The 19,545-nt window shown below is 31.3% G+C and overlaps 1 protein-coding gene across 1 annotated transcript; it reads left to right on the forward strand.

The window, feature by feature from the left end:
* Positions 1–2,880: 2,880 nt before the first annotated feature.
* Positions 2,881–11,596, forward strand: LOC143043499 (fibrinogen-like protein A). Its single transcript, XM_076215784.1, has 5 exons — positions 2,881–3,376; positions 5,817–5,950; positions 7,167–7,263; positions 8,764–8,931; positions 11,152–11,596. The coding sequence occupies exons 1-5, from the start codon at positions 3,076–3,078 to the stop codon at positions 11,409–11,411; spliced, it is 960 nt and encodes a 319-aa protein (XP_076071899.1). The 5' UTR covers positions 2,881–3,075; the 3' UTR covers positions 11,412–11,596.
* Positions 11,597–19,545: the final 7,949 nt, after the last annotated feature.

The raw sequence follows: 19,545 nt of genomic DNA on the forward strand, positions 1-19,545 counted from the left end.
CGCTTTTGCCATTCAAATTAAAAGTTCTTCGGTCAACGCTTTAATTTCCACCTCCATAAATTTATAAAAAGAAGCTATCAATTCTTAAATATATGTCTCTGTTTAAATGGGTTGTATTTATATTAAAAAATAAGTCAATACTCATAAAATAAGTAGATGTGATATGATTGTCATTATGGCGACTATCCAATAGATTCCAAATAAAGCGGATTTAAGCATTTAAAGGTCATCATATACGGCCTTTAACAATGCGAAAATCACATGCCCTAAAGTTAGTTATAAAAGGCCCCGTGTAACAATGGTCGGATTTATGACAAAACGATAAATGAAAAACGAATATGACAGACAGCAACATACAACTACTAAATTTCAGGCTCCTGACTAGGAACTGGCATATATATAGATTTTAATTCCTAAAAAGGAAGGTATCTATGATCTTTTAACGCGGCTAGTTGCCATTCAGTCGGAAAACAAATTGCCAAACGATAAATCTGTAAACACGAACAAGTTGTCGTATCCTAGGCCAAAATGCGATTCTCAGTACAAAATGCTGTCACTATCATAGTCTCAAAAAAAAGTTAGGAAAAAGAATAAAAACCGTCGAATACATGTGTCTGGGAAGCGGGACGTCGGAGGGCGATCAACTGCGAAATTTCTGGTTCAATGTGCACATTTTTAACGTATAGCACAACATCTCGTCTTTGTTTGATAATTGTTAAGATAAAATATAAAGCAATATCCATCTCAACATTGTTTCATTATCGGTTAATCTCATCACAACGGTATAAATGTTTTAAATTAAAGGATTCCATACCTTGAGTTTATTTTCATCTCCTTTCTCTCCGTTTCGTAGATTCTCAAATCTGCAAAGCGATCAAGGGAATATTTTGTGATAACTTTAACTAGCTAATATGCAATGTAGGGTTAATTTCGAGTAAAGTTGATTGTTCCATGTTTGATTTTTGATGTATTTTTTTGTTTGTTCATAAGGCCGAAAGTATCTTTCTATCTTAAGTCATTGGTTATTTTCGTACAAATTGAAATGACCATCAAATGACAGACTGCAATTAACAGGACCCCAAGTTCATGGCTTGAGACAGGGTTAAAAAGCCAAAATATCCATTTGTATATATTTCAAGGAAGAAATTAATTCGTAAATACCATTCTCAGTCGAATCAAGGACTTCCGAGACACGACTATTTTATGTCATTAATAAGTTGATAAACTCAGTTACTCGTTCTTTTATATAATTTGTTGTTATACTGATATTTAATAAACATCTCAATAATTTGTTATTATACTGATTATCAATAAAGGTCACAACATTCCTTTTAATTCATATATATTATGCCATAAATCGTTGTAAACTTTCATTCCTACTAGTCTGCCATCGCATGTCAATTAAAAAGTGGTATTCAGTTATTATGAACATGGAATTTTTGAACCATATATATCCAAACTTGTACTTTATATATCAATTTGAACAATTGTCTTGTGTTTGATAATCCTGCAAACAAACCCCTATTTTCATGCTTCATTGTATTTTCCTTAGCCGTTGCAACCAAGGCATCGTTATGCTAGCTGCGGACTGTAGCTCTTATATATATATATATAGATCCTATATGATATTTTTTCACTATTTGCGGATATCATAAAAAATATCATAAGGACATTAGAGCTATGGCTCGACAGCTATCGTTATGTTGACCCAAAAAAATATACAAGTTTGAGTATTTTGTTTGATTTGTTAATTAACAATTGGAAATCTCATTTTTATTTAATTCACATACCACTGTTTAAGAACAATTAAATGTGCAATTGCAATTGAAGAGTTGCTTCAAAATTACTGTGTACATGTATTTCAAACGGAGTTTTTATACACTATCCAACATAAATGATCATGATGCCTAATCATATTCCTGACAGTGTAATTTCCTTAAGGTGTAAATATGTAATACGACCAATCACAGTACGTCACATCCGAAAGAGGGTCGAAAAATACTCTTGAATCTGATATATATATAGTTGTAGGAAATTAATTCTACATTCATTGCATGAAAAAAGTCATTAACATACATCTAGCTTGGTGTTTCAAAGCACCATTTTGTTTTTATTTGGCGTTTCTATGGAATATTTTGGAAACTTGAGGTTACATGGTTACTAAAGCTTTTATACACAGGAAAACAAAAACTTAAGGTTGAACATTTGATTAGTTAACTTCCAGTGATGGTTATTTTCTTAAAGCAATGCAATGTTAACTTAGATGAAATTTTGTCTATATTACTGGACAGGATAAAACAAAACTCATACCAATTATTTCTTTATTTGAAACAAACATAAATTCTGCACAATTTTTTGAAAAATGAACATTTAACAAAGACTAATTGGGGACATCAATGGTAATAATACACCTTAAGACATGTCAATTTCTAAAGGAAAACTCCATACTAAAATTTACGATAAAATAAACGAAGAGGGATGCCCTATTTTTAATTTTCCTTTTGTTAGACGGCGATGTTGCTTTGGCTCCTTCATACAGTCTTTCATATCCCAACTCGTTCGTTATGCCCGTGTGTGAAATGAAGTCAAAGATTTAAACGAACGGAATCAGTGCATTACTGGCAAATCATTAAGTCAGGGATTTCGTTATTATGAATTACTTAAAACTTATGCAATGACTCTAATTGTATGTCCGTCTTTTATTATTATTCTGTACATGTATCCTTTAGAAAATATATTCCTCTTCGAACTGATTTCAAAGATAATTAAAATATTTACTATCAACCATAACTAACGATGAATGAATTCGGAAATGGACATCTTGTGATGATAATGAAACTGCAATATAGTGATAATGTTTATTTCAATTTTAAATTCGTTGTATCAACAGTATGATATAGTCACGATTTATTCAGATAATAAATTATATGATCAATGTTTCCCAAGTAACAAAACGATTCGAATATGTTGTTAAATCTTCGAAACTTCATATTCTTATCATAGTTAATGTAAAATACGTTTCATTTGCAAACTGCAAAACCAATAGTTAATTGTATCATAATATCAGTGAAAATTATGTCTTATATAACGACAGCAGCAACTTTTGCACTTTTTATACATTTTGTGGCAAGCTTTGAATTGATTTCACAAACATTTGACAAAGAAACAGACACACGAATTATTTCAAGTGGAGCATCAATGGTGACAACAAAAGCGAAATCTGGATTCGAATGTGCTATCACGTGTACAAATGATGATAACTGCTGTTCCTGTAGCTATAACAAAGACTTGGAACAATGTCAGCTTTCTTGTTCATGCAGTCCTTCAATGGAACTCCATAACGGAACATTTACATTTATAAAGACTCCTCAACCAGGTATTGATTTTACAAATTATTTCAATTTGAGTATATATGTTTGAAACTGCACTTTAAACTAATTCTTCTATTTATATCTATATTTATCTTTAAATCGCTTATTTGACCGTCGACAGTCTTCGTAGGTCAGCTAAATAGTTAATTTGATGGCGTCTAGACTAAACGATACACGAAAGGATGATACATATTATCGAGCCCATTTTTTGAAGAAAAAAAAATTTCGACTTTTTATAATAAGAATGAACGTTTTACTATGAAATAAATCAAATATGAGAATTTGAGTCAAATCGGTGATAATGAATTTGACAGCCAATGACCTTTAACCAAACTCAATATTAAATCAAGGGTTTCATCATTTTTTAACTATCCCCGGCAAATATTTTGTCATAACTTTTTAAATGTTTTTAACTTATTGACTTACAAAGAAAACTTAAACATGAAAAAGAAAAAGATAAGGCATACAACAAGAACTAACGATAGTTCATTTGTTTTGTCCGTTGTATTTTTGTCATGCGTAAATAAGCCTCTTTATACAAATTGTTTTGGAATTCATCAGGGTAATTTTCGGTTACTAGAAATCGATACAAGCGTGATTACCAGCATATGTTTTAATAAAGGAAATGATTAAGGAACTACAATTAAAATTTTCTCAGGCAAAGATTACCGTTGATTAAGTTATCTTTTAGATCATTTTTGGTTGTATGGTTACTAATATGTCTTTGTATTCATTCATTTATGATTTACAAATGTTCAGATTTAAGCGTTCGTGATAAAGTTAAATCAAGCATGATGTTTCAGACATTTATAAAGATCGATTTCCCTTTCAGTGCAAAATAATGCATTTATTTAAACAATTTACTGTACACAATGTTTATTCATATTTCAATTAGCTGTAAATTAAACCTTGATTGTTTTAATACCAATTCAGATTGTCTCTTTCTTGTAAAAGTTTTACTTTAATTTTGCCTTCCATAACACGGTCTTATTTATATGAAAAACAAATTAAATGAAAATACCAAACTCAAAGTCATAAACATTAATGTTTGGTACATCATACAGACAATGGTAGACTAAACCTTCCACCTGTATGAAAGTTGTTTACAGTTCCGTTATATTGGCAAAATTGGCTGAGAAACCTAAAACCTGAATTGTTTTTTTTTAGTTTTTTTTTTTATAGCAAACACGAATAAGAAAATTTATTTTTATATAGGACGTTTTTCATTCTTAACGAAAATAATTCTAGCCAAAGAAAAGAGAGTTTTAGATAACAATATATTTTACTTCTCATATTTTATAATATACTACAACGATTTATTATTTATTTTTTGATTTGGTTAAGGTTCATCATAACCTTTTGGCTAAAATGGCCGTATTTACACCCCAAATTTTACTCTGAGTACAGACTAACCTATACACCTGCAACAGTTTTAAGGGATGGCAGGAACTAGATATATAAATTTTAAATGCATTTTATGTTTCAGAAAATTATAAACTTTTCTAGATTTTGCTATCCATTTTTTTTCGTTCCTGCAGAAGGTGCAAAAATTAACTAAGTCGTGAAAACGATTGAGAAGCTCCCCTCATATAATCAATGTTGTGAGTAGTATTGATTTAAATGGACAATAGATGGACAATAGACACCTGTAAACAATAGGTGATTTAACAGGTTTAAACTGTGTAACTGAGTGGACCGTATCAAATGAAACTCGGGTGTTTGTTTATTTTGCTATCTTCTGCAGACTGGAAAAAAATGGACATCAAAATCCAGGTAAGTTTTTAATTTTCTGAAATGTAGACTTCATATAACTTTTATATATCTAGTTCCTGCCATGCCTTAAAACTTTCCTGGATGTACCAGTTTGTCTGTACTCATAGTAATTTTTTAGTTGTAAACACGGCCATATTTTTCAATTCCTTATGATGAACCTTAATTGATTGATTGACTTATTATCTGTTTGTTAATTAATTAATTTACTCGTAATTTACGTCTTGTTTTAGTAAAAGAAAAATCGGAAACAGAATTCGTTGTCAATTTTTGAATGACTTAAACGGAACAATATTTTGTCAAAATGTGATATTGTTTCAACTTTATTGGTGATGCACTATATCACATGGTCACATTTTCTAAGTTACCAGCAGTCTTTATTTACAGATGACCTTTAATTTTATTACACATTTTCATACCTATCAAGAACTTTTCCACACAAAGCAACCGCAACATGGCATGCCATCAAATGAAACTTTAGTGACACATTCGTATGCGCATTATTTATTAAATACATTGGAAATTGTGTTTAGATAGCTCTGATAACCAAATATCAACATTAAAACAAATATGTAATATGTATATACTGTTCCTAGAAACTGTCGTTGAGATGGATGTAAAAAGAGAATAAACAACAAAACAAGCGTATTATAATGCTTTAATTCCAAGAAATAGTTTTCAGTGTTCCAGTAACGGACTGTAGTGAATTGCCAGCTGGAACAAAAAGTGGAGTGTATTGTATCCAGCCTGAAAAGGGATATGAAATTGCTGTTTACTGTGACATGGACATTGATGATGGGGGATGGACTGTAAGTTATTTAAAAGTAGAATTTGGTGCGACTGTCTCATACAAGTGAGAGGTTTAGCTAGCTATAAAACAAGGTTTAATCCACCATTTTCTATTTAAAAAATGCCTGTACCAAGTCAGGAATTTGACAGTTGTTGTCCATTCGTTTGATGTGTTTGAGGTTTTGATTTGGCATTTGATGCTCCGTTTTGAATTTTCCTCGGAGATCAGTATTTTTGTGATTTTACTTTTTGTTATATCTTGCTTGAAAAGAATAGAAACCACATATAAAAAAATGTTCTGGGTTTAATTAACAGACATATTATGCACGATTGTTTTTACAATTTTGAAATATCTTATTTTTTGTTTTAGAATACCACATTTATGAAGATTTTTTTTTGCAAATTTTTAATGTTTTTTTTTTTTAATTTAAAGCAGTTACTGTAACGATTGGTGGATATTTGGTACTACGCAATTTTATGAACATGGGGGTTGTGTTTTACGTTTATTTTTCTCCCTGTTTTTTTCTACATTTTTCATAAACGTTCTCATATTCAAAAAGAATTGAGTAAGATCACAAACTTTAAGTTTAAATATTGGGTAGAAAATTATGTTTCAGTTTGATTTAACAACATATCTTTGTACTAGAGTTTATCTATTATATACACAGACTGTAAGTTAAAGAGCAAAACCAAATTGAATATAGTAATGTTTAAAAGTCAGGAAAATGGCAATTATTATCTAACAGTTCGTTTGCTTGTGTGTTGCATTGTCGTTTTTTTTTTGTTGCACTTCAGTGTATCTGTTGTTTCGTTGTTTTCCTCTTATATTTGATGTGATTCCCTCAGTTTTTGTTTGTAACCCGGATTTGTTTTCTCTCAATCGATTTATATGACTTTCGAACAGCGGTATACTACTGTTGCCTTTTTTAAAATGCTACTTGAGGCAATTATTATTATGTCAGAGGTAAATTGTATAACAAAATGAATAAAGATCTCCTAAACTGATGTCTTAGTCTGGCGTCTATTCAAAGACTAGCCTTGAAATAAAATTTCGAATTAACACAGAAATACCTGAAAACGAAAAGTTAGACTAAGCTATTCCGAAATTTCTCTCTTAAAACGTATTATAATTTGTTAATTTTCAAAACAGATTTAACTTGCATTTTCTTATTATTAATTAAACAGGTAGTATTTATTTGGTCTATGAAATATTGTTTAAATATCTTACTTTATCAGACAATCCAGAGAAGATATGACGGCACTGTGGACTTCTATCGGTATTGGGAGGATTACAGATCTGGATTTGGAGACATAGCTGGTGAACATTGGCTTGGTATGTGACTTAACATAAAATTATTACCCCTTTAACCCGAATAGTCAATGTTTGGCTATGTAGATGTCTTTTTAGCACTCAGCAGCTGCATATTTTGAGACATTTTAGATGAAACTCATGCAAACCATTGCTAAGTTAAAGCATACTGATAATATCTGATTAACAAATTTTTCCAATCCGCAATACAAAATCAAAAACAAGTCTCCAAATACATTACGTCTCAAACTATGTTTGAACTGATGATTGAGATTATATATAAAATAAAGGACTTATTATAATTAGTATACAATGTGTGTTCATTAAACCTTTTTCAGATAACAAGTGCCACAAACTGTGTGGGAAGCAATATTTACCAAAAAGACACGTTTTTGAAAAGAAATCAATAGAAATACTAAAACAAAACGAACATTAAATTCCGCCAGTATTAGGTATAATTGAGAATGGAAATGGGGAATGTGTCAAAGAGATAACAACCCGACCAAAGAGCAGATACAAAAACGAAGGTCACCAATGGGTCTTCAATGCAGCGAAAAATCTCGCACCCGGAGGCGTGCTTCAGCTGGCCCTTAAACAAAAATGTATACTAGTTCATTGATAATGGACGTCATACAAAACTCTTAACATATTTACAATGACAAGTAATGAAATAGAATCTCTCATTTCATTTAAACATCATAAGGGTTTCGAAGATTTTTCTTCATGCAAATTCTTTGATTCAAGGTATACATGTCTGTATTTTCTCTAAAAAAAATATACAGAGATGAAGTTTAATACTTATTTTAACTGAAACTTTACTTTTAATAAAAAAAAAACATAGATTGGTTTTTTAATTTCATTAAAAATAATTACTGAGAATGTCTTTCCAAACTATATAATAAACACATGAAACAAACAGCTTAATTTGGGTAAAATGGGTAACAGATTGATTGTAACACCAATTAATTAGTGTTTTGTGACAATGTAATGCTTTTCTAATATCAATCTCTTTATGCAGGAAAATGTATGAACTTAAACGAAACTAAATAAGAACTTAATCAGATATCCAGTGTTGTCATGTTCATTTATAATTGTAATTGGTCTATTTTATTAAACTCTATCTGGGGCAATTAGGCTTTATCTCTGAATTCCCTCTTGTTTAAATGTTAAAATAGATAGAAAATAGAAAATAGATATTTAAATTATAATTTTCTTAGTTAATCAACAAATTTTAAATTCATTATTAATTAAAACATCTCAAACAATCTGCTAATGACATATAGAATGTGAAAAAAGTAATGCCATGTAATGCAATAAATTACTCAACTTTTGCTCAAATAATGCATTAAATTGCAATTACATGTAATGCAAATTTACTGCATGACACATTACAACTACAATTAATTACAATCTAGCATTACCCAATGTCTGGTCTAATCTGTAGGAAATTGGTGTCCAGTTCAAAGGTACAAAGTATGTCTAGTTGCAAAGTTTTCGTAAATGAGTATCTATGCATTTTTTCAGGGAATGATAATTTGAATGTCATTCTTCGACAAGGATATTACGAAGTGCGATTTGACCTTGAAGACTTTACAGGGGATACATCGTATGCTATGTATGATACATTGCATGTTGGGGATGAGAGTACAAACTTTCGTATCTTTCTGGCGGGTTACACTAATGGAACAGCAGGTAAAACAGATTAAAACCAATACTTTCCCCTGTACAGGACTGCCCCATATACCCTTTTATCACATATCTTCCATAACTTAATACCTAGTTTTATTGTTGAATACCAAAAAACTGAAATGATCTTATACTATTTTAAATGAATCTGATAATCTATTAAAACGAAAATATGAATTAGGAAATATTTATCTCTATGTATAGAAAATATAAACCAATTTATAATTGGAGATTTAATCATTCAAGAAAAAATTAGATTTAATAACGTTTCATTTCGATTCGATGTGGTATCTATAGAAATGTAATTTTTTGTTGAAAGATTAAATGTGCAAACATTTCTAAAAAATAATGATTATACCTGTATTTTCAGCTAATGTATGAACATTTTTTCCTAAATCTGTGACATTGCTCATTTACCGTATTTCGACCGAAAGTGAGGTTACATTTAGTGTTTATTTCGTTATTATATCAACATGATTTTTCAAAAACCAAAAAAAGGCAACAGTAGTATACCGTTTATAAAAACTGTATAAGAGTATTTATACATCGGTTTCTTCTATATGTTAATAATTATCTTTTGATGTAACATGTCTTCTGATTGGCTGAACATTTTTTTTCCCATCAACTCATAGACATAATTTTGTGACCGTGACAAAACGTTTCTTTCATAATTACCTCCTTTGAAATTGAATGTATATCTTATTAAAAAAAGACTGATAATCGAATGAACCCAAAAGATGCAGCACACTTTTTAAAAAAATCGCTACGCCGGTATTAAATTTGCACCACACTTTTTTTACATTTTTTTTTCACAGACAGGAAAATTTTTACAGTCATTCGTAAAAACAAACAAAGGAAATATGGCTTTATTTTACTATAACGTGTATTTATATAAACATGATAAAGGGACGAATTCAGGCAATGCACTTAATATACAGATAAAATTGTGAATGGAAATGGGGAATGTGTCAAAGAGACAACAACTCGACCATAGAACAGACAACAGCAGAAGGTCACCAACAGGTCTTCAATGCAGCAAAAAATTCCCGCACCAGAGGCGTCCTTCAACTGGCCCCTAAACAAACATATATACTAGTTCAGTGATAATGAACGCCATATTAAACTCCAAATTATACACAAGAAACTAAAATTAAAAATCATACAAGACTAACAAAGGCCAGAGGCTCCTGATTTGGGACAGGCGCGAAAATGCGGCGGGGTTAAACATGAGATCTCAACCCTCCCCCTATACCTCTAGCCAATGTATAAAAGTAAACGCATAACAATACGCACATTAAAATTCAGTTCAAGAGAAGTCCGAGTCTAATGTCAGAAGATGTATCAAAAGAAAATAAACAAAATGACAATACTACATAAATAACAACAGAATACTAGTAGTTAACTGACATGCCAGCTCCAGACTTCAATGAAACTGATTGAAAGATTAAGTCTTCATCATATGAATATCAGGCACAATCCCTTCCGTGAGGGGTTTAGTAACATACCATGATAGCATATATGAGAAAAACATAACCCGTGTCATGCCAACAACTGATTTTTAAATAAATGTGTTTAGATCCGATGCAAAGACCCTATAAGTGAATCAATATTAAAACCAAAATATGCAGAGACTTGAATACACTAATACTGACTAATTTGAACAGAAAGAATAACCAATAATAACTTTTGAAATAAATCTTTATACAGTTACAATTACCGTTTTGATATAATGAATGTATATAAACAGTTTCAAATATATATTATACATTATTGTTGCATAAATACTTTTAAGTTAACTATACTGGAAGCCTTTACTTTCAAATATACGGTTTTGAGACTTTCCACGTTATGAGCAATCAACCTGAACGCATCAGGCACATACAAGTCTGATATAATGATTTTTATTTGTTTTTTTTTTGTTTGGCTCGTCATAATATTGCAGATTAAGTAATACAAAAAGTGTTGAATAACGATGTATCCGGTTAATCATGCTAACATGTTACTTGTTGCAAAGAATACCACTCAAGCGGATGCTAGGGGCCTTCTTAAACTTGCAGCGAGCTGAGAGTTTGTTTGCATCATGCTGAATGTCTCGATGTGATTTTGAGATAAAGAACAGCAATTTAAGCGTTGTTCCTTTGCTCTTTCTGTTTTTTTCTTCTGTTGTGTATATAGTAATGTTGTGTTCTGGTTAGTTATCCCATAACTTTGTTTTTCGATTTGCAGGTAATGCAATGGCGGATTTGAACCCTTTATTGAATCATATGTTTACAACTCGTGACAGGGACAACGATTTTAGCTCGGACTTCAACTGTGGTATTAAAACAGAAAGTGGTTGGTGGCATAATGAATGTACATCTGCCAATATCAATGGTGATTATGGAGGGATGTATAATAGTACTACGAAAATGCATTGGAAAACATGGAAACCAAATGCGCTAAAACAAACAAGAATGATGATCAAACCAAGTAGAGTTATAGGATAAAATGTTTAGCCTTCAATTTGATTGGTTAGTAATTGTGTTTTTTATTGCAGATATCTGTCATAATTATTCATTTGATATTGCATTTTTATTCAAATAGACCGATTCATATATTCAAACTTTCTCCTGACAGTGTGTGATATTTCTGTTTATAATCAAGCAATAAAACTCACTGAATTATGAATTTATGCTTTGATTTAAGAATTTATTTTTTGCAAAACTAGAACAGTGATATGGAATCATTGTTACGACTTCCTGGGAATTCGAAATTTCTTCACAAGCGATCTTTTACGGTAAATTATTGAGAAGGATTTATCTTTTTTGTATACTTATCTGACTTTTCATACTGAAGATATTCTTCGTATCTGTTTACAGATAGTTTTAGTACTTGTGTAACAGTTGTATTGTATTCTCTCTCTCTCTCTCTCTCCCCGTATGTATATTTTTTCTTTATATTGGGTATGTTGAATAACTTGCAAGAAAAGTTCACTACATGTCAATAAGACAGCAACATAACGCCAAAACAAATGATAACTAGATGTCAGTATGACTAATTTATATAGAACATATTCAATAGAGCAGTGTTGGTTCATTAAAATTATAACATGAACTCATAGAATGAGTTATATTATGTAAACGATACATCGCTCACCATTGTGTCTATTATTTGAACTCTTGTTGATACGTCTTTCCGAAGTTTTGTATACTAGTAATCAATTAAGCCCTTTTGGTATGGGCATCAAATCACCACATTACTATCTTGACAGATTGACAAGAAAAGGTCAAAAGTAAGAATTCTAGAGATAGTGGATTCAAATGATGAAATTATATCTTTAAACAAAATCGCATGCACTTCAGCATGTTCAGGATACAGGCGCTGATCACGAACTTGAAGCGGGGGGGGGGGATGTTTACTACACTACAGAACTTGAGTTTTCTTGTTATACCAAACCATATGTTGCTCAATAAATGGCACACTTTTTGTTCATCCGGCATATGGTAACTCTAAATAGACTTTTGATTAGTTTAATTGTTTAATCACAGATCGTATCTTCCCGTTTTGCAATTGCTTTATCACCCCTTGCATCTATTCCAGCGTCTTATCACGTGTGTTGGTAAAGTTTTATGATCTTAATAAAGCTGTTTGGTGGTATTTTTTGTTTGTTTGTGAGATTAACATTCACCGTTTGCTTTACACAATTCTGAACGTGTTTTTTTTTAACAAACTGTCCTGGGTTGTCGTCAGTAGCGAACAACACGCAATATTTGCACTAAATTTCGTCCTTTGAAGTTGAATAGACAATGCGTGGGAAATAGTGCAGACACGCATATTAGAAGCATCTTTATAACCCGTACATTTCACATTTATGAAAATGGAAAAGAACTAGGTGGATTCCAGTTTTCATTTAGAATGCTATACATGTGAGCACTAGGTACAGATGTGGAAATACAGTTTGCAATATCCTTAGATTCAGCAAGTGTCATTTTCTAAAAAGAAATCTTATATATGATAGGGTGAAAAAGTATTTTTCTTCAAATCAAGCTAACAAAAAACGTCGTTTTTATCATAAAACCAACAAAGTAATAGAATATAGTGATACCTGCCTTTGATTGTCTTAAGTAAATCCTTTGATCCTTTAATTATCAAGTTACCCTCATGTCTATGTCATTATGGCCGTGTTCACACCGAACGCCATGTACAGTAAACTTGTTTACAATTAGTTTAATGTACTGGACATTGGTTTCACATTAAATTTGTTCACATCTATACACCTTGTTTAATTACCTGTACATAAGATTTGTTCACACTTGTAAACTCTATGTCATTTAAATGTTCATTACGTAGAACCGAATGCAAAGTTTTCGGACATCTTTTCTAGCAGTAAGGGAACGACCATTTGACTGGGGGGGAGAGGGGGGGGGGGGGGTCGATGGAAATATTCTAAACCCCAATTGGATAAAAATGTTAAATGTTGAAAAAAAAAATTGATTACCAGCATCGAAAAAAAACCCGGAATAAAACGTTTGCGCGGAAAAATTTCTGGCTCATATAAATTAACAAAATCCCCCCCCCCCTCCCTCCCTTTTTTTTAAGTTTAGTGGTTGCTTCTTTATGAACGCCATTTTGATGATTTGAAGTAGTTTAAAAATAGTAAAGATGTCTCGATTAAGCATTAGAAAACGTAGGCTGCAGCAGCATGCTTACAGGCGAAGAATATATATTTTTATTCTCATAAAGCCAATGCATTACATCGGTACATAGAATGAAGGAGAAGAAGGAATGATATATTAGGGATCACTATATTCCTATCTTTTCTTTTTGTTTCAAATGGTATTTATTCTCCAAGGAGTATTTGGCAAAGGGAGGGGGTAATGTTTTTTTTTAGTTTTAAGGGTAATTTAACGGATCCGAGATACATGTACTAGACAAACAATACATTTACCTCACACTTTTTAAGTAATGCGTTTATGAGTGAATCGTTGTTTGAGTAAAAACCAGTGGCAAACATTTCTGTGCAAGTCAAGTCGATTCGGAAAGACCTTAATTTTCAAATGAGTTATGTGTTCGGCAATGATGCTGCTTTGAGTCTTGATAAGGGCTTAATAAAGCTACGTTAAGTTTAAAAAAAATATATATCAAGTTCAGACAAATATTTCTGTAAAGAACTTTATCAATAATTGTTATAAATATCAATTTTATTCAAACATTGTTTCTTCCTTTAATATACACGGTGAAACTAATGTTTTAAATGCCTAGTTTTGTGTACACTTAATCTACACAAGGCCTACATCGAGTATCGACTGCATGTAGACAAAACATGTTTTACACTACATGTAAGCATTGTGTTTTATCAATGGGAACGTAATTTTGTTTAGTTTACGTGTGAGTTACACTTACACAACACCGAGTTTATGTCAATGTGAACACGGCCTATGACATGTGTATATTTAAAGGAGTGTAGCGACAACACTATTCCGTGCTAGATATTCAATTAAGAATTGAATGCTTCTTTTTGTAAATTTATTGGGTGTAAAAGCGTTGACCGAAGTACATTTTGTATGAAGCGCGGAAACGCTTCATTCTAAAAATGTACGCACGGTCAACGCTTTTACAACCCTATAAAGTTACAAAAAGAAGCATTCAATACTTATAATTACATTTTTTAGCTATGATCACGAAAACACGAATTTTATATATTTTATTATTTAATTCACCTGTGCACTTTATTGTTTGAGTGTCACGGAATATAAGTTCCTGCATAATATAAGTTCCAAATGGAAAAAATATTACAGTATATGTTCCTAACGGAATAAATAGTATAAAATATTTGTTCCAACAGGAATAGGTATTCTGACATTGTTTATAACAAAGTTTCCAGTGGAACTTCTGTTAGGCGGAACAAATATACATTGACAGGAGCACGTTTTATTAGAATGAAAAGTTGTATTGAGCAATGCAACTGCTTACGGAATAATACATGATGTGCAGTTAGCCAATCAGAATAAAATATTATAATGAAACATACATCTAATGTAATTATTTTATAGTAAAGATAACATTAAAACAAGAAATGTTTAATACAAAAATTATTTTAAGATTTTCAAACCTCCCTATATCAGCTAGTGGGATAGTGTATTGAACTAAACATTCCATTTGATAACTATAAATTTGATTGTATATTATCCGTATTTAAAAAACTGAGGCACATTTGAACTTAATAAAATTGAGAATTGAGTCTTAGTAAATGAAATACGTATGTCACTAAATGTCTAGCTAGAAATCCAATTTTTACACACATATTCATTTGTTTTGAAATACCTTGAGAAGTCAATAATATATATAAAAACAAACCAAACACAAAATAAAAATCCGTACTGGTTACAAAAATATCAACAATGGTCTAATCGTCATCACGAGATGTTTGACCGTTATGGAACATTGACTTCACTTACGACGACGGATATGTTCTAATCCCCTCGAGCTCCCCTTTGGTAAAAATGTGACCAACCGACAGGTTCATACTTGCACGAGGAACATGACGGATGCCTACCCATTTATATCACGTTTCCGAGCTAACCTCTGGGTTTTTTGTTGTTGCTCAACCTTTAGTTTTCTATGTTGATTTTATGTTTACTGGCATTTTCGACTTCTAAGTTTAAATATACGTTGACATGTTTCGCCTTTCTTCAGAATACATATCAGATAAAAAGGAAAGGATAATCTACAGAAAAGATACAAAAAGAAGGAATCGACATAGCTGTATTTCTAATTATGAATCTATAACTAATTCCTCTACACCATGCGACAACCAACTTATGTCATACAAGTTTTAAATACTATATAAATGTGGAAGCCTCTATCAAGGGTCTAGTGTAGTATAAAATATGTATTTCCAAATAATTCTGTCGATAGGTGATTGCTATATTTGATTTTGTATAAATTGATAGGTTTAATACAAGATAGTTAAATAATTCTGGTAGTCATTGAAAATGTTTCTATATTGATATCGCACTTTGGTGGAATTAGAACATGATTTTTTCAAAGAATTTATACAAATATTTAGGAATTTTTGTTAATAAAAAATAACGTAACATGTGTGTTTCTTTTCTTTCATTCTTATTTAGTGTTTATGAGGTGTCAAAAACTGTCAGCTGCAAGCTTAAGCTTGTTTTAACGGGGAAACTCGAAATACAATTAAGACTTTAACTGATTATACTTTTCTATCCAGCATTCAAATCGGACTTAAACGTCACATTCGTCTCAACTTGGCCGATTCTGTACCCTCATCTAACCTCGTCCGTAATATATAGTTTTCAATTACTGATATCCTGTAAAGGAAGGGAATACAGTGTTAAAAATATTAGCACTAGCAGTAAATAGTTCAGCCTCCGGCTAAGAAATGTAAGGCGTTGACACATATCACATACCATATTACAGCCGAGGGATAGAAGGAGAGTAGCGGATTCTACCGCGGATTGCCGAATGTAAAACGTACCTTCCTGATAACTTATGATTACCAAAAAAATTTACAAACATTCGATTTTCTACGTTAAAAGATGGAAGATACAGTTATACACTTTGTGAATGTGTTTACTTCTTTATATTATGATGATCGAATTTACATAAATAGTAAAAAATCTCGCGAATTTAATATCGTGTAAGGGCAACGAAATGAAAATATGTAAAACAATTTAAAACAAATCCAACTGCTTGATTAGTATACAAAATTAAAAACAAATATGGTATCCAGCAGGAAACGACAAAGTAAACACAGAATAACAGCGACTAACTTCTTCAGAATGTGGCGGGGAAACATTTTTTGCAAGCAGACTACCTTGGAGGGTAATGGTATGGCACAACATAAAACAAACTGTAAAAAATCAATTTGAAAAGACTTGGTACAAATCACACATCAACAATTAAGAAACAACTACCTCTCTAGGGGAACCCCCAACTACAGACAGATAGTTCGACGGAAATAACAAGTAAACATAAACAAGACCAAGTATCAAATTCATATTGTAATTAAAGACGCCATAGACAATCTGTACCATAGGTGTTTACAGGTGGAATATATATTTTGTTATGATATCGAAACATTAAATGTCAGTGTTGTAAAATCAATTTTCAAAGTATTTCTTTCGACATAACATTGATAACCTCTGAAAATAAGTTTATCTTACGGATCTATATTATTTTTTCATGGCTTATATCAAAATAACGACATCAGCCTATAAATAAGGATGCGATATCTTGTTTGTTAATACAGTGTAACCTGCCAAATCCGACACATGAGTATTCCAAACATCCTGCTTTAACCGAAACATTTTATGGTCCTAAATTAGCCCCATCCTTGCAGCAAAACCTGAGTATTCAAACACCCTGCTTAATCCGTCTTTTTTTCTGATCCCCAAGTGTATCGGATAAGGCAAGTTCCACTGTTTTATTACAGATGCAGCAAAACTTCATGTTCAATTTTTTGTTAAAAAATGAGAAAAACTCTTTATAAACGAAAAACACTTATAAACCACATAAACAGACGACAATCACTGAACATCCGATTCCTGACTTAGGACAGGTGCAAACAATTGCAGCATATTATTAGCTACATATATAGTGTGTTAGTGACCTAATATGATATATACAGGGTCAGTAAATTCCATGTGGGGTGAGAGCGAAGGGAATTTACTTACCCTGTATATATCATATTAGATCACTAGCACACTACGTAACGAATTTATCTTACCGACTATCTTTATTTGTTGAATTTAGACTAAAGTTGTCTTATTTGCTATCATAACATATCTTCCTATTTCTGTATTAAAGTGTTCAAGTGTTCAATTTTAAGAACCTTCTTCAATTGGTCTGCACTAAAAAACTAATGTAAACGATAAATATCTATATTATCAACAAACTTGATATAATAATATTAAACAGAACTTTCAATACTTTTAAATAATCAAACAGTGCCTAAGTCGTAAATCTACTACTAACCGTTTATTGAAATAATCACCGCCTCCCTACTTACCTCATATGGACGAGATCGGTTTTAACCAATGATATTCCCTAGAAATGTATAGGAGGTAAGATAAATATATGAATATATATATCTGTTCTCTACAGTTCATTCATCCGGTTTTCTCTTTCAAAATACATAAAGGTAATGTTTATTGTATGTTCTTTAGTCAAATGTTGTTCTTTAAAGAATATAATTTGAGGAGGATATTATTCGGGTTATTCTGAAAATATTATTTTATATAATATCGAACACATTCATGTTTTAATAAGTATCGTTAATGACAAAAACATTGATATCACGATATCAGATTATCAATAACATCTTATCAAATATGCAATCGCACATGTTAGTCGTTACGGAGATGTATAATGCATACAGTGTTTGAATAATAGTATTTTATTTTTGTCGCATCATAAGTAATTAAAAGATGTGATGTGATATGATTGCTAATAACACAAAATCAACAAGAATTTATATAACGTAGATGTTTGCATGCGAAAGTTTCTATACGGGCTTGATTAGTAAAACACACACCGTAAGGTCATTACGATAGGCCCTGATGTAATGCAATGTGAAACAAGTCAACGAGAAAACTTCAATTTTGTTCATGTTTGGCTTTATAACTATTTGATCTGCGCGTCACTGATGAGTATTATGTGGACAATACGCGCGTTTGGCGTATTAAATCATAATCCACTTACCTTTGATAACTACTTACGATCAAATACATCACAATACAATAAAAAAAAAAAAATATGAAAGACATGAAGCGACAGCAACGAGTGAATTGCAGACTCTTGACTTAAGCACGGTAGAAATCCCGGTACAGTACGAATGTAGAAGGGTAAAACATGTTTGTGAGCTCTGAACCTTTCTTATCTAAACCAGTGGTCCAACAAGCATTAGAACTAAATTAATTTATTGGTAAGGCGCACACACAAAAACGAATACAAGCCAGTATTTACAAAGTAGCGACGTAAGAGTACTCACAGCTACTGAATCTTGTTTAAATAAAAATCCAATTATAAATTTGATGAGTTCATACTATAAGCTGTGTGATTGGCTATTATTTTATTTAATCAAAATTTTTAAAATTGCATAATGTTTTCCGATGAGACTTTAAAAAATTAAAACACAAAATTACACGAATACCTATATTTCTTTGGAATGTTAAATAAATCAACTTTTCAGCCTTTTAGAAATCAATTTGTTGTTCTACTGAAAATCGATAAAGGTCCAGGTACTGTTTCATGCCATATAACTCATACGATAAATCTCCGTAAATTGTTAATGTAAATAACAGTGTTAATAAGTTTTATAAATATAACATTTTTGTATTAATGTATTAAAACTTGTCATTCATATTAATTAAAAAAAAAACAATGTTTGGTCCATTTATTTTTTTCACTATTTTTCTTGATTAATATTTTTTCCATAGCCGTTGCACTCAATATTGTGAATCTGAGAAAGAAAAACAATGGGGTAATTGTTTTTTAATTGAGTAAATGCTTTTTTTAAATTGGAAATTTATAATCTTTTTTCAATTTATATACTACTGTTAAGAATGGCATAATAAAAAATCATGTAGGTACCACGTTCTGACTACGGAGCTGATG

Source organism: Mytilus galloprovincialis, chromosome 8, assembly GCF_965363235.1.
Source record: "Mytilus galloprovincialis chromosome 8, xbMytGall1.hap1.1, whole genome shotgun sequence".
NCBI lineage: Eukaryota > Metazoa > Mollusca > Bivalvia > Mytilida > Mytilidae > Mytilus > Mytilus galloprovincialis.